Consider the following 17334-nt stretch of genomic DNA (forward strand, 5'->3'; position numbering starts at 1 on the left):
GAAGAATGGGGGAAATATCTCAACTACTTTGCATGTGCTTGTCCAAAATTATTCTTACAGCATGAGCAGGTCCAAGGATTTCAAGAGTGGGGAGACCTTATTAGACAACATCCAATGCAGCAACTTCCATTGCACTGAAACCAAGGAAGGCTGATTTGGGCTAAATTAATAAGATTTTATTCATAAGAGCTGCCTTCTACATACTGGTTTTACTTGGCTTTCTTTCTGACAGCAATATTTTCTATCACTGTCACTACTCTAATAAAAGTTTGGCTGGCTAAAAATGATATGATTTAAGACTAAAAGTATTGTTTTTAAAATACAATAGCTTGCTGCCTGCTAGCAGTTCTGCAGTACCCCATATCTTAACAGCATGCCTAATCTAATGAGGCACTACGAATGTTCTATTTAGATTACCTGAAGAAAAATTATAAATATTCATGTATACTTATAAATTATACATAATCTTAAAAAGAGAAATGTGTTTTCTTTTCACTACAAGTAAAATAGTAAAAATTCTTAATTCATGAGTAAAAGATTGAGCAAATCTGAATGAAAAAATGACAAATAATCACATTCAAACTTACTTTGATCTAAAATATGAAAACTGTTCAAATTCCACTAAGAATTTATAGCCTTAGCAGGATTTCTTTCAATATGTATTGTGTTCATAAACTATGCTGATGTCTAAATAGTGAAGACAGCTTCATGAAGGATTGGTATGATTAAGCTAAAGGATATTCTCATTCACAAAAATGAAACTTCAGTGCATCCTGAAAGCGATGTGTACGTAAATTCAGAGTTCAACATCTGTCCATAAGGAAGTCCATAAATAGCTGGGCCTCAAATCAAACTCTGAAACCGTTTATTCTAAACAATTTGTTACAATTATTTTCCTTGTATATACTCATTAAACAGAATATTCATATATTTTGCTATGCAATGTGTTTTGTAGCACACTGTACCAAAAGATTTTCAGTACTTTCAAAATCACAAATGTAAGATAATATTATGCAAATACTACAGATTCTTACTTTAAGAATATTTCCACTACATATCATACATTCTTCTATTTAAAACTTGCTATGCACACTTACCAATGCAGGCATGGACTCGGACTGAAAGTTGGGTTCTCAGAATTATACTGTGTTTTTTGCCCCTACTGGGGAGAACAGAGAAAAAATGTGATAAGCATAGTAGAGGGTAATTACAGAAAAACTTAGATTTACCTAATCCTATGACATCTAATGAATTTAAAGACAATCACATCTCATTTCTTCCATTAAAAACCATACACAAATATGTATTATGACATCTGCAGCTCTATTTTAAATTTAAAAGAGAACAATTCTAATAAGAGTTACATTTTTTTGTCACAGATTTGGTCTGGATTGATTTATACAAGTTAACTCTGTAGAATTTTGCCAAAACCCATACTAAACTAAACTAAACTAAACTAAACTAAACTAAACTAAACTAAGAAATATTCAGGTGGTATATATACCTCTCAACACACACCTACATACCTAGATTTCAATTAATATATATGGGAACAAAGAAAATAAATTTATGAACAATGGGCCCAACTGCCTGAACTTCTGCCTATGGCTTTGTTCGTGTATTCATTTATACTCACATATCACCTGTTCATCCTACCACCCAGGACTTCTGCTAGAGTCCTCCTTTCTTTCCCCCATTCCTAACAACTCAATTTCTGCACGAAATTTAGGCATTATAACTTCTCAAGGGCTGAGCCAGCTCAAGGTTTCTTACAAACATGCAGCTGATCCTCACTGCCATGAAGACTCTTCCAAGTTTGGATTCTAAGTTTACTAGGCCAGCTATGTAGCAGCTCAGAGAGGTCTTTTGCCTGCACTTTCCACCTACTATAAACATACATCTTGTTTTCCACCATTACCTTTTGGTCCTGGAATGTCTTTTATGCCCTTTCATCTGACCCACCTCCTCCTTCAGCTTCAGGTGGAAAAAAGGAAGAGTTTGATATGGAATATTTTCTGGATTCCAAGTGTAGGAGGTTCAAATTGCAATACCTGTGTCACTGAGAAGCATACTCTGCCACTGATACAGTATACCCTAGGAAGCAGCAAACAAAATTTATGCATCCTGTCTTCTTTGCCAATTCCATTTGCTGCAGCAACACAAATCTAAGCTTGGCTTTGCCATCTGCCTGAGTTATTTACAGACTCTTTGGATCCTGACAGGGAAGGCAAAGATCTGGGAATTCAAATTTGTGCAGGAGTTGACTTTTTAAACCAAGCTTGTCCCTCCTCTCCAGCCTGCATCCTCAAAATGGATTTCTCAGAAGGAAGGGAAGGTAACTGGGCACTTCTTCTCTGCCTTTCTGATTCTATAGCCCACACTGTTAAAACATGTTACCTAATATTTAACCAAAATAATATTTTGTACAACTTCTACAACTTCATTGTTCTGATAAAGCAAAATTATACTCACTCTTCCATTATCACCCTTCATATCCTCTCTTGCTTTAATTTTCCCTTTCCTATGCTAAAATCTGTAGCCTTTTCAACTTTTCCTCAAAGGACAGACATGCCTCTCCAAGTATTCCTCCGCTCTTTTATTTGACTTTTACAAAATTAAATATGTTATATTCTTTTAAAACTAGAGATCATTGTTAAAATCAAATTAATATATGAATATCAATGACTGTAATCAGTACTATAATTTTCACTTTTAAATTATACTTACATTTAAGTATAATTACATACTATTTAATTTTATTTACAGTGCAATGAAGATAATATAAAAGCAAAATGCATGTAGCCTTAATTAAATTTCTAGGAACCCAGAACTGGGTAGTAAACAATCATTATGCTTTTGTTATACATAATTGATGTTTAAATCAGGTAGAATAAAAATCAGCATCTGCGTTATGGTAATACTGACAGATAGATATCCTTTCCTGTTTTCCACCATGTTTCTGGCTGCAACCAGCACCTGCCCCCCGCCCAATTCTTTAGGCTCATAGTATGACTTGGCTTGTCAAAACATACTATCACACAAACCAAAAAAACCCTTAATAAGGCCAGCTTAGGGTGTACAATAATTCTGAGTTGTGATCTGTCCTATTTTTATAAAAAGGACAGTCCAAAATAATTGAAGAATTTTACCAAATCACCACCTATGTTAATATGCACCTTCTTCTTTACATTTTCTAAAACACACAAGAGTGATAACATAATTTTCATGTTAAATTTCCTTGTTAATAAATACAATTTATGAAATACTTTCATAGACTTTTCTCTAATCTTGGCTGAATTAAACCTTAGTGGTTCTCTGTGCCAATTGGATAACTATAAAATCAGAGGTAAAGAGGCTTATATATCTGATTCCCATATGTTTTCAATCCTTTCAAAAAGTCTGCCTTCTTTTCTAATAGAATGTTATGAAAATATTTGAGATTATCTCCCTATTAGATGGTGAATTTAACCTAATTTCATACTTAGACATATCACGTTGCTTGTATTCTACAGTAACTGCTGGGATTGCAGTGAAATGCAGAATTTGATGTATCTAAAACTATGAAAAAGCCAAATTTCCTAATTTTTCTGTACTTGTTCTCCAGTTTTAGGAATATCTCCAACATATAAAAAATAATAAAGTTATTGAATTTCTCTACCATAATACTGTAATTTTATGTTCATCGTAAAAAGAATACTGAAACATAAGTGATTGAAAAGGTAGTGGGTGTGGAGTTGATTTGTTGCTCTCACCACAAACCATAGTAAAAACACAGAATAAAATAACTGAAACAGTAATATATTACAATTAATCATAATGTCATAATATAAAATAAAGGCTGTCTAAAAGGTCCATGACATACAATAATATCTATAGATTACAAGTGACAGGTAAGAATTTATTTCTTTTAAAGAAACTGCACAAGGGTCCATGACAAATAAGTGCTTTTTAAAAACTTTTTTAAAAGAGTGGTGGTTTGTGGTGAGAGCATAATAAATAAAAGTACTATCATCACTATTGCTACCCCATAGGTTCAGCCATGCTGCTACAATAGTATATGCAAACCATAATGTGCTATTATAGCTAATTAATCTGAGCTAGGCTTCAGCTGACTAATTGCTCCATCATATTTGTGGTTGCTTATTTTTATTTGGTGATATCTGGAGAGAATTTAAAATGATCTTTAAAAAGCTTCAGTGCTTTTTAAAAACTTTTAAAGGATCCAGTTTCAGATATAATCTTGGTGGGAATCTAGTCCAAAGAACTGAAATCAAGTGAGAAATCACCTTAACCATGATGTGGCTATTCATCTATGTGGCTGAAGCAAATGTTCCTGGACTGATAATCCAGTTAAGCACAAAGGGACATGAGCCACTAGCTTGTTCTTTCAAATAACTGGATTTTGTTGTCATTAACTATTTTATACTGTAGAGTAAAAGATTGCTGGCCTCCTCTCCCAGAAGCACTTCAATCTACACATAATTGTTCCACCTTTGGTGATGTGCTTTTTAGTTACTGCTGCTGCCACCACCTATCTACCAGAGTGGTGCCTTTACATGGCATCCTCCTTCCAACTTTGGCATATGATAGAGATAGAACCCCACAGCCTGTGTACCTTACTGGCCAAAAAAACAAGCTGATAAAAATGAAATAAATTCTATAGTACCACCTTCTTGGCCCCATAGTGTGAAATGTGTGACTAGGGAAATAGCTCCCCTGTCTTTGGAAATAAATCAATTTGATAAGATATATACAAAATCAATTCTATAATAAAAAAGAGAAAAGTAAAAAATCCTGCAAAATAATCAATGAGGGAAGAATTAAAAACAAAGTTGTGAAATTCACAGCTTCTCAAGAAAATCTGTAATGGAAAATATAAACAAGGAAAATTAGTTCTCTCACGGACTATAAGATGTTATTGTCTGTTACCTACTGAACTATCTATGTGTGTGCACGCGTGTCTCTATGTATATTGTTATGTACAGAAAATACATATCAGAGACAATATATATCAAAAGCCATAAAGTTTAAATAGCTACACACATTTCAAAATAAAAGAAATATTATGCAACAGTTTTAGCTCAAACTTGTTACTATTCCTTAGGCACAAATTGTGGCAAACATCTGCTTGCTTCTCTGGAATTTCCAGTTTCCAATTGATTCCAACCTTTAATCAGATGCTCAAGAATAATGTTCCTTAATTCCTTTTCCTTTACAAAGGGGAAGATGCTGGGAGGAATCTCCTGCTGTATGCTAAAGTAAGGTTTGAAACAAAGTGATATTAACTGGGAAATCCCACAGTCTGCATGACAGTTCACAATCTGGAATACCATGGAAAGCACATCAGTTTTGCAAGACCACTAATCTTTAATACATCATATAAAAAAACCTTTGCCACTGTAAAAACTCCTCTATGTTTTAACTTAATGTTTTCAATAAATATTAGCCCCCCATCCTTCAAAAAAGATTTATAACCAATAGTTCTTAACCAATAATTTAGAGAATGCATTCCCCAAATGTTGTTGCTATTGAATATATATATCATTCTGTATCAAAAACAGATGTTTTAACCATCCGCTCTGTTCTGCAATATACAGTACATGTAATAATACATCACACTGCAATATCAATTTTGTGCAATTCTCTGGTAAGATTAAATAAAACTGTTTCTAAAGCTTGTATCAAAGCACGTGAGGTACAAGTGCTCTACCAACCCTAACTCTAGGTGGATAAAAATAATTAATTCCTTACCCAGATTCTCCCTGGAAACCTTCCAAGTCATCCTTTTGCTCAGCTAGGGTAGACTCTAAATCCAAGTAGGTACCATTGTGAGACAGCTGCAGTGCACAGTCATCAAGCTGAAAAATAATTTAACAATTTAGAATTTGTTGTTGCAATAAGACTTCTATCCAGCAAACCATCTTACATTAACACTATAAAGCAAGGAGAAATCAAATTGTTACCATTTTTACTTTGCCCTCCACACTATCCATTCCTCTCAGCAAATAATAATAAAAAAAACACACACTAAATTGGAATGACCAGGGAAATTATGGTTCCTACTGCAGGACTGCTTGTTTAACTGCAACTCAAAGGCTACTTCTCAGGATTCTTTTTTAATAACTACCACTCTTATTCATTCAAATAAGATATTCTAGCATGTTCGCTAACATACAGTGGGGCAAAAAAGTATTTAGTCAGCCACCAATTGTGCAAGTTCTCCCACTTAAAAAGATGAGAAAGGCCTGTAATTTTCATCATAGGTATACCTCAACTATGAGAGACAAAATGGGGGAAAAAATCCAGAAAAATCACATTGTCTGATTTTTAAAGAATTTATTTGCAAATCATGGTGGAAAATAAGTATTTGGTCAATATCAAAAGTTCATCTCAATACTTTGTTATATATCCTTTGTTGGCAATGACAGAGGTCAAACGTGTTCTGTAAGTCTTCACAAGGTTTTCACACACTGTTGCTGGTATTTTGGCCCATTCCTCCATGCAGATCTCCTCTAGAGCAGTGATGTTTTGGGGCTGTCGCTGGGCAACACGGACTTTCAACTCCCTCCAAAGGTTTTCCATGGGGTTGAGATCTGGAGACTGGCTAGGCCACTCCAGGACCTTGAAATGCTTCTTACGAAGCCACTCCTTCGTTGCCCGGCCGGTGTGTTTGGGATCATTGTCATGCTGAAAGACCCAGCCACGTTTCATCTTCAATGCCCTTGCTGATGGAAGGAGGTGTTCACTCAGAATCTCACGATACATGGCCCCATTCATTCTTTCCTTTACACGGATCAGTCATCCTGGTCCCTTTGCAGAAAAACAGCCCCAAAGCATGATGTTTCCACCCCCATGCTTCACAGTAGGTATGGTGTTCTTTGGATGCAACTCAGCATTCTCTCTCCTCCAAACACGACGAGTTGTTTAGACCCAAACATTCTACTTTGGTTTCATCTGACCATATGGAATTCTCCCAATTCTCTTCTGGATCATCCAAATGCTCTCTAGCAAACTTCAGACGGGCCCGGACATGTATTGGCTTAAGCAGGGGGACACGTCTGGCACTGCAGGATTTGAGTCCCTGGCAGCGTAGTGTGTTACTGATGGTAGCCTTTGTTACTTTGGTCCCAGCTCTCTGCAGGTCATTCACTAGGCCCCCCCATGTGGTTCTGGGATTTTTGCTCACTATTCTTGTGATCATTTTGACCCCACGGGGTGAGATCTTGCATGGAGCCCCAGATCAAGGGAGATTATCAGTGGTCTTGTATGTCTTCCATTTTCTAATTATTGCTCCCACAGTTGATTTCTTCACACCAAGCTGCTTGCCTATTGCAGATTCAGTCTTCCCAGCCTGGTGCAGGTCTGCAATTTTGTTCCTAGTGTCCTTCAACAGCTCTTTGCTCTTGGCCATAGTAGAGTTTGGAGTGTGACTGTTTGAGGTTGTGGACAGGTGTCTTTTATACTGATAACAAGGTCAAACAAGAGCCATTACTACAGGTAACAAGTGGAGGACAGAGGAGCCTCTTAAAGAAGTAGTTACAGGTCTGTGAGAGCCAGACATCTTGCTTGTTTGTAGGTGACCAAATACTTATTTTCCACCATGATTTGCAAATAAATTCTTTAAAAATCAGACAATGTGATTTTCTGGATTTTTTTTCTCATTTTGTCTCTCATAGTTGAGGTATACCTATGATGAAAATTACAGGCCTCTCTCATCTTTTTAAGTGGGAGAACTTGCACAATTGGTGGCTGACTAAATAGTTTTTGGCCTCACTGTATATACACAGTGTGTAAAGTAACCAGTCAATGGTTATTGAAACCCATTAGCTTCCATTAGAGATATTTCAGACACTTCATTTTCACTCTTTTGTGTTTTTAAGCTAAAAATTGCACTGCTAAGCTTTTAGCATTTTGCTACCCAGTTAAAGCTTGCGCAATCTTGTGTTGTTTCCAGAATTGCAAATGAGCTACTAGGTGGTTGCATTTAGCCCCTAGGCTACAGGTTGTCTTCTGTAGTTTGGATACTTACTTGCATTAATTATCTCACAAGAGAATATGAAGGGGGAATTTTTTGCCCATTTACTTCACTCTTGGGGAGTGGGTTTACACTTTAAAATGTCAACATAATTGGAGGGGTGATAAAAAATAATCAGTATTTTCTCCCAAAACATAATAGAAAAATATACAATTCAATTCAGTGACGTTAACCCACTGCTTCAGTAGCTGCAGTGGCTAGCACTATGTTTCAGGATGCTGGTTCACGTTTCTGGTCACCAGATTCCTGGAACTGGTTATCTAAGAGTCCAACTTTCCTGAATAGGTTATGGCAGGCCAATGTGTCATCTTCTCATTTTTAAAGCATAGAGACCTTTCAGAAGCAGATAACAAACTTAGATCCATTCCTTAAAATTAGGAGACTGACTTTCTTTCCAGTTACATAAAATTATCTTATTTGTTATAGCCCAAGCTTAATAAGGCCAGAGCTATTTATAAAACAACAATTTCCATATTTTAAGATCCTTAAATAAATTTTAAGATCCTTTCTTTGACTGATTTATGGCTTCACATGTGAAGATCCAATCATTGGTTAAAACTGAGGTATGTACCTTTTTCAGGGCAGGGGCCATAGTTGATCTTTTTGATGGAATGCCAGATATCATAAAATGGGGAGGGGTTTGGATCAAAATAAATACATGTAATTAAATGCAATGGTCTCAGCAGTTGATGGCATCTGGCTGACCTCGTGGGTTTGAAAGCTAAGCAGGATTGGCCTTGTTAGTATTTGGATAGGAGATTCAATTGAATTCCAAGGCTACATGCTAGACTTGGAAGTCAGACATTCTGGAAGGAAGCACTGGAAATCATTTCCATACTGTTGCAAAGAAAGCTGCGTATGCCATGACTATGAAGTCACCAGGAGTCAAACTTGACTCAGAGGCTCTGTTTCATTAAATACAATTACTGTATTTAATAGTCTTCCCTTTATAACTTATTCATGGGGGGTACCTGCAACATTTGGGGGTCTGCATGCAGCCCTGTGGCCTCATGTTATACATTCCATGATTTAGTACAATTAATTGAACCTACAATTTGTGGGGGGAAAGCACACAGAAGTTTGCAGAGAAAAGGTTTTATAACATCCCAGTAGTATTTGTTTTTATTAATCCAGCATTAATGAAATGAATGAAAACAAAGCAGGTTAACAATGTTTATTGTTAACTTTAGGAACTAAAAACTTTGCTTACACACAAACTCACGCAAACCTACCCATTTCAGATTCTAGCTGGATAGGCTAAGTTTGCGTTCCAGAAGAATCAAGACAGGATGCTGTACCTCAGTCAGTGTAATAGCTTTTTACAACATCCAGTTAGGCTAGGCCAAGCCCAGCTTGGTACTTTTCTCATGCCTCCTAGTATTTTTACACTTGAGTGCCACTGCTTCATGTAGTTAATATGAGAGCTATTCCTTGTTTTGAGAACTGTTTGTGTTTTGAGAATCTTCTCTTCTTGTGGCTTCTTAGAAATCTTCATTTGGATACTTTTTTACACACTGCAGAAACTGATATTTTCCATAATGGACCATTCTGCTTCTCTAGTCTGCATTGAGATGGTTTCATGTACTCCATCTTTTATACATAGCCATTCGTACCTTCATACAAACATGCGGGACAAAGTATATGTATAGGAATTAAACAGCTACAAATCAGTATGCATGATAATTACAGGCCATCACTGGTAATAATGTGGTGACGGTATATTTATAGTGGTGCTTAAAAGTTGTGAACCCTTTTCCATTTTCAATATTTATGCATAAATGTGTCCTAAAACTTTATGTGTTTAAAACTAGATAAAGAACCCAATTAAACAAATGAGTCAAAAATATTATACTTGTTCATTTACTCATTGAGGAATAAATGCAGAAATATTGAAAATTCAAAAGGGTTCACAAACTTTTAAGCACTAGTATACTGTAGGTATCAACCTAAGATTTTATATGTATTAATTATACTGTATTAATTTTTAAATCTGTTTTAAGTGTGAAAAATAAATACTAAAGAAGGGAACATTTAAAAACAATTTACAATATAGTAAAAAAAATTAAAGCATAAATAATTCAGTAAAGTACTCTAAAATAACATGCTAAAAATTACAAAAGAGCTTTAACAACTAAGATACAGGATATAAATCAGAATATACATCAGCACTAATTTAACTAAAAGTCTGGGTGAATGTCTTAGGCTGGTGTTGAAAGCTTTAAACAGCTTAGTGCCAACTGCTACCTGAGTGGTGAAGGAGTCTACAAAGATGTTTTTGTATCCAGAATATCCTTTCTTAAATTGCACATAGCAATTTGCCAGCAGATGACTCATCCTTAAGAGGGCATCTCCATTAGATGTTAGTTGAAAGAAGAGCATATAAGGGAGCAGGCACTCCTTTAAGGTCCAAATTCTAAGCCATATCAGGCTTTATATACCATAATGAATAACTTGAATTTGACTCAGGAATAAATTGTCAGCTAGAGCAGCTGTTTCAGAAGATGTGTAATATATTCACAATAGGCAAGTTACCTGAGTTATTTTGCACTACCTGCACCTTCTCAGGCAATCTGAAAGGGTAGCATAATAATCCAATCTTGAATTTACCAAGTTTTCCTTGTGCAGAAATGGCCTCAGTGGTTTCAATCTCATCTATCTCACCAGATGTTCTTGGTTTTATGGAAAGGTTCCATCTCCCATTATCAGCGGGAATTCCTCAAGTTTGGTTTTGGGTCCTTTGTTATTTCTTTTATGCACTCTTCCCCTAGGCCCCTGTTTTTGTCTTCCCAGTCCAATTATTACACAATGACTTTCAGGTTTATTCATCTATCCATGTTCTGGATGATATAATGCGGACATCTCTTCCCAACTATTTAGGTAGGATTTTGAAGTGGATGTACTACCAACAAATTAAATTGATCTGGATAAGACACATATTATTGTATTCTATCCTGATCATTTCATCCCTCCCCTTCCTGTTTTTGCTGATTTTTAATGCTGCTAGTTGTGGGTCTCCTTGATCATGAGGAACCAAGAGCCCAAATCAATGACATACTTATGGCTTATTGAAATATTGTTCAAATCTGTAATTTCCATTTGATGAATATTTTTAAGATCCATTAGTTCCTCAGTACTGAAACAACTAGGCAATTGGTTCATGCCCTGATTCTGTCTCCCTGGGATTACTGTGGCAGCCTGTTAACCAGAGTACCTCATTCTGCCTTTTTTTGTGTCCAGAATACTGCTCTTCGTACTATTCTGGATTTTCCTTTTTTACTTCTACCTCTTTTTATTGCCACCCATTATACTAGTTAGGTATTCATGAAAGATACTATACCCACTCCTTGTTTAATGACAAAGTTCCATTCCAATGACCAGGTCGTTAAGCAAAATGGTCCCTAAGTGAACATGTGACTGAAAGAGAGAGAGAGACAAGCTGCAAAGATCACTGGTTGCTGCCGTCTCATTCAGATAAAGTTCTCTGGTACAGCTATGCCAGCATTACTCTCACTCCAGCGGGCGTTGTTGTCGGGTGCATGAAATTCGGTTGTAAATGTGCACATTGTTCAGAAAATGAATTTATTACCGTCATATTTGTGAATGGTCGCTAACTGAGGTAGTTGCTAAACAAGGAGTGGGTGTATTATAAATTTCTGGTATTGTCCCATTGTGCTCTGTGTATGGGCAATCCAGCTATTTGAAAAACCTGCTAGCAGCTCATGAGCCTGTGCATTTTATCTGATGACCAGGCAAGAATTGTCTGGTTCTCCCATATACTAGAATAGCCACGTTGTGGTAGAAAGTCTTTCTCAGCTCCAGTTCCCTGGAATTGTTTCCCACTAGAATTATGTTTCGAAGCAGGTCTACTAAAGATTTAAAAAGTACACTGGCCCTTAATGAAACTGATAACATTTTAAATATCTGAATGTACAAATGCTGATTCTATTTTATGTCATGGGCCTTTTAGTCTAAAGACTCATTATTTTATTGTGTTTTGACAACTGTTTTTAGAAGTTTTTATAGTATTAATTGCTCATTTGATTCTATGTTGGTACAGGTGCATGATAAATTTATTTCTACTATTCTACTAACTGGAAAAATGCATTCCTTGCCAGTGGCTCCCTGTGCCTTCACTGATAATGATAACCGCAAGCATCTGCTGCTGGCTATATTGATACATAACAAAGTGGCAAAATTTTCATTCAGGCATCATGATGCAAAGTAAAATTGTGTGGTGAGCATCTTAAATACTAATCTGTGCAGTCCCATCCAGCTCAGGCAACCTGTTTAATTCCCAGCCAAGAAAATCACTGATTCATAATGCCTTCATATTGTTGAGATTTAGCTTCAACTTACTGATGACCCTCATATACCCCAGCACCCTGTCCCAGTCCAAAGCTTTCACAACCTCTTCTGATTCAAATGATATAAAGATATAATGTTGGGTATCAACAGCACACTACTAAAACTTTACTTCAAATCTCCTTCTGACTGCCCCCAAAGTTTCATAATCTTGAACCACATTGGGGACAGAATGAAACAGTGTGGAGTCCTGTTAATTAACTGCTGTATGGTTAGGGTCTTTTGAACATACTTCCACAGGTAGGAACAGAACTACTATAATGCAGTGCTCTCAATTCATAACCTCTAAAGTAGATCAACTCATTAAAGCTTCCACCAACAGTATTAAGGAGGGACCAAAAAGAACCAGCAAAGTTATTATGCAACAATCTGACGGTAAAGGTTACCTTATTTATTTTATTTAAATTTATTGGTCACCCAACTCCAGAGTGGACTCCCTATTTATTTCATTATTTATTTATTTTTTTATTTTTTTATACATTTTTGTAGACTACACTCTTCTTCTCGAGCTGCACCCTCAATGAAGAGTATCAATGCCCTCTCCCAAGTGTCTTAGTGAGCACTGATTTCATTCTGGTGCCAGATTAAGACTTGACTATTTACACCAACCCTTTAACTTGTTGCATACAATTTATTATGTTTTATTTCATCAGAACTATCAATGTTTTAAAGATATTATCATTAATGTATCCATTTACTGGTTGCACCTTGTCCCTGTGCAAACACACATAAATACATTTATTTATTTATCCAATTTATATAGATGCCCATCTCAACAAGTGACTCTTGTGGTGAACAGAATTACAATAGAATAAAAACAACCCAAATAACTAACACAATCAAGAAACGGGTCCTTGTATAACACTTGGGGCCCCAGGTCCGGGAACAGAACCAGGTCTTTAGGGCCTTACGAAAGGCTAGCGGGGTCGGGGCCATCCTGATCCCTGGAGGGAGAATGTTCCATAATGCGGGTTCTACAGCAGAAAAGGCACATCTTCTAGGTGCTCCCAACCAGCATTCTTTGGCTGATGGGACCTGAAGCATGCCCATTCTGCCTGACTAGATTGGACGGGTATAAATAACTGGGGAGAGATGGTCTCTGAAGTCCTAAGCCATGAAGGGCTTTAAAGCTTTTTACATGCTTCTAATGCTTTACTCAAAATAACCATCATCTTCTGAGGCAAGCTGCACAATGTAACCATCTGTGATCCAGCTAACTGGACATCAAATTTAGCAAAGCCCTGTCTAAGCTTGTCTTTTAAGGACCCAAATATAAATGCTACAACTTACAAACTCACATGTTGACCTCTAAGAAGAGGAAAATTCATTCTCTTTTGTTACCCCCAAAGCTGGTGACCTTAAACCATTCATTTTTACACAAGGAACTTCAAAGGGATTTACCCAGAAATTTAACTCCTTTTCCTCTACCTTGAATCACTACCATTCCTATCCTGCTACAGGTACTAATTAAGCTGGAAATGCTACAATATTACTGCTGAGTTCAGTTTGTTTATGCTAGTCCCAGACTATATTTCATTTGTTCCCCACATCAATAAACTTACCAATGAGTATGTACCATGCATCGGCTACTACAGACTTGTTGTGAAAGTTTATTTCAAAATACACATCAATTTTTAGATCTGCTAGAGCAGGGGTTCTCAAAGTATGGCCCGCGGGCCAGATATGGCTCGCCAGGGTCATTTATCCAGCCCACCCACCTGATTGGCCGCCACTGGTGTCTGTCAGAAGCGGAAGTGTCGGGGCTGTGTCGGGAGCTGCAGGAGATGCACGAGGAGGGAGATCGCAGAGCCGGACTATTCTACATGACAGGTATGCCGGGTCCGGCGGCTCTCCTCCTCTCATGTTTTTTTCAAACTATAGTCCGCCCCCCCAACATTCTGAGGGACCGTGAACTGGCCCCCTGTTTAAAAAGTTTGAGGACCCCTGTGCTAGAGTCTTCCTTAGTCTTTCTGCGAAAATTGAACATAGCCATTGACAGATAAGGTAGATAGACAGCAAATGAGGATAATGGTAACAAGATCTGAAAGTATCTTGGTTCAGAATATCTGCTATGCTATGTTCACTGAAACTGACTCTTTAAGAAATTTATAGAGCAACTGAATTTCTACAAAATAGCTAAAGTGCAGAAAGCTCCACTATCAAGTATTATTAAAATAAACTATTTTAACAAGTATTATTAAAACAAAATAGGAGAAAGAAGGAGTATTATGTATGTTTGCTACCTTGAGTTACTTATAAAGTAATAAAGGTGAGATAAAAAATATGTTTTTGATATGATATCCAGTAAGATCTTTCATACACATTCCAAGATTTGGAAAAGAAAAAGATCTCAATTTTCTTAAAATGAACTAAATGAGTTTGCAGAAATAAACAAAAGTTTTCAACAAGTCATATAATCTGAGCCTAGAATGTAAAATAAGACTGAATTATTAACAAATAATTATATTGAAATGGCATTTTCATATTGGCTATGTTCAAAACAAAGGGAATTAAATTATTTCAGTGAAGAAAAAATTAAATAAAGCTCCCGTACCTACAGAACATTTTAAACTATTTCATAATAATAGAAATATAAATACAGTTAGTCCCCAGTTTAAGAATGAGTTCCATTCCCAAGGTCTGCCTCAAATCAAATTTGTATGTAAGCTGGAACAGTATTATTGTATAATACTGTATAAGTAGTATTGTGCAATAACTTGAACCATTGTGATTTTAACTCAAATCATTGTGTATTTAACTCAAATTTTGCTACAACAGGCTCCATCCTTCACTATGAGTCGTCCATAAATTGGGCGTTCTTAATCGTGGACTCTCTGTAATAGAAATTTAAATAAACAATAGGAATATAAAAATTATATTTTATATAAAAACATAAATATTTTAGCTAATAAATCCTGCTGTGATCTAAAATAGACTGGCTAAATCTAAAGCTGCCTCATGTTTCCTATACACTTCAGTTAGCCATGTATCTCTATAATCCCACTGCATTTTAAAATCATTACCTCAAGAAAGAAAGAAATTTCCCTTAAAATAAATTTAATGTATTTTTGGAGATCAATGCCAAAGCATTGCTCAGCTGTATTATCAGAACTTGATAATTCTGTTTTTAATGTTCTTTTAATTAATGCTTTTTTAAAAAAATTGTTAGCTGCCTTGAATTGGGCAGGGGGGTAGAAAAGTGGATTATAAATCCCATAAATTGTAATAATTGGCTCAGTTTCCAGTACAAAAGACAGCCAAGACAAGCCTCTGAAACTATTAGGAACAAAAAGCTGTAATTCATCTTTTCATGTATTTCAGCATCTGAGTTGTCCAGATAAATGCTAAGTACATAACAGTACCTAATATCTGTATACATGTAAAATAAAAATATAAGTCTTTTCCCATTTAATGCTTGTCTAAGCAAATTGTTGATCATTTTTTCTCTAACTATAAATGCTTTGATTAAGCTACTATTCTCCACTATATGCATTTGAATACAAATTTGGGCCTAAAAATCCCGTTTTATGAGTCCAAAATGACTTGTCTCAAATCTTACACTTAACATTTTAAAACATTCTAATTCCATCAACTGGCCACAGATGTGGAAACTTATGGTCCATGTGTAAAGAAAGACCCTAACTAACAAGCCCAGTTATAGATGTTTTACTTATTTTAGGTAAGGCTGTTGCATGACTCTGGCTCTGCATGCCACATTTAGCTAGCTATAAATCAACTACATGGGCAGGGTTCGCTAAGTTGGCTAATTTATGGTTCATTAAGGAAGCAGGCTTCCTTTAAACATGATGGAATCATGGAGTTGGAGAGGAGCCATTCATGCCACTGAGTCTCTGCTGTGCCTAATTAAGCATCTCCAACAAATGGCTGTCTAGACTGAGCACATCCAGTGAAAGGTGCCCACCATTACTCTGGTTCATTTGTTCCAGTACTGCTCTTACTGTTTTTTCCTAATGCTCTATCAGAATGTGCCTTCCTGTAATTTAAATCCATAAATTTGTGTCCTGAACTCTGAAACAATGGAGAACATGTTTTGACCTTCTGCTGCATGAAAAGTTCTATAATTTCATATCTCAATCTTTTCAAGGCTAAACATTCTCAAGTCCTTCAATCTCTCTTCATGGAACTTAGTTACTAGCTCCTGACCATGCTCAACATTCTCTGAATCTGTTCTAGTTTGTCTGGTCCTTCTTAAAGTGCAGTGCCCAGAACTGCACCCAATACTCAAGATAGGGTTTGACTAATGCGGGTAAAGTGAAATTATTACTTTCCTGTAATGTAAAACCTATACCACTGCTAATACAACCTAAAATTGCAATTAACTCCTTTCTATTAATGTCATACTGCTAACTCATATTCAGTTTGCAATCAACTACTATTTCAAGATTCTTTCAAAAATACTATTAACAAGCCAGATATCTCCCATAATATACCTGTGCTCTTCTGAATGAAGCACTTGCAATTGTTTCTGTTATTTCAGCCCATTTCTTTAACCTATCAATACTATTTTGCATGCCCTGTCTCCTAGAGCAGGGGTCCCCAACCCCTGGGCCGCAGACTGGTACCAGTCCATGGCCTATTAGGAACCGGGCCGCAGAGCAGGAGGTGAGTGGCGGGCGAGCGAATGAAAACAGCCGCTCTCCATCACTCACATTACCGCCTGAGTTCTGCCTCCTCTCAGGTCAGCGGCGGCATTAGATTCTCATAGGAGCATGAACCCTACTGAGAACTGCGCAATTGAGGGATCTAGATTGCGGGCTCAGAATCTGACACTTATTTTACTCCGCACATGGCCCGCCCATTATTTTATTTACCACTTCTGTCCGCGCCTCTTTCCCACACTGCGTGCTCGTCTCAGTCAGAGTTTTGGTAAGCCCACAAGCTTTTTTTTTTTTTTTAATCTGTTCAATCGTGTCTGA

General features: G+C 36.5%; 1 protein-coding gene across 10 annotated transcripts in view; it reads right to left on the minus strand.

Annotated features, from left to right (window-relative positions):
• The window catches only part of FHOD3 (formin homology 2 domain containing 3), a 330045-nt gene that overhangs the window by 285510 nt on the left and 27201 nt on the right, over positions 1-17334 (minus strand). For all 10 annotated transcript variants that reach the window (XR_015794612.1, XM_088133068.1, XM_088132739.1 and 7 more), the window contains exons 2-3: positions 5752-5858; positions 1098-1162 (exon numbers count right to left, since the gene is read on the minus strand). Coding sequence is in view for 9 of the 10 variants with exons in the window: in XM_088133068.1 (XP_087989194.1) it covers positions 1098-1162; positions 5752-5858 (172 nt within the window). In the remaining variant the exon portion in view is untranslated. The remainder of the gene's footprint in view (positions 1-1097; positions 1163-5751; positions 5859-17334) is intronic.

The sequence above is a fragment of the Python bivittatus genome, unplaced genomic scaffold (assembly GCF_059951505.1).
Source record: "Python bivittatus isolate LINGU-HERP-01145 unplaced genomic scaffold, Pbiv_v1 ctg000000_np1212, whole genome shotgun sequence".
Classification (NCBI taxonomy): domain Eukaryota; kingdom Metazoa; phylum Chordata; class Lepidosauria; order Squamata; family Pythonidae; genus Python; species Python bivittatus.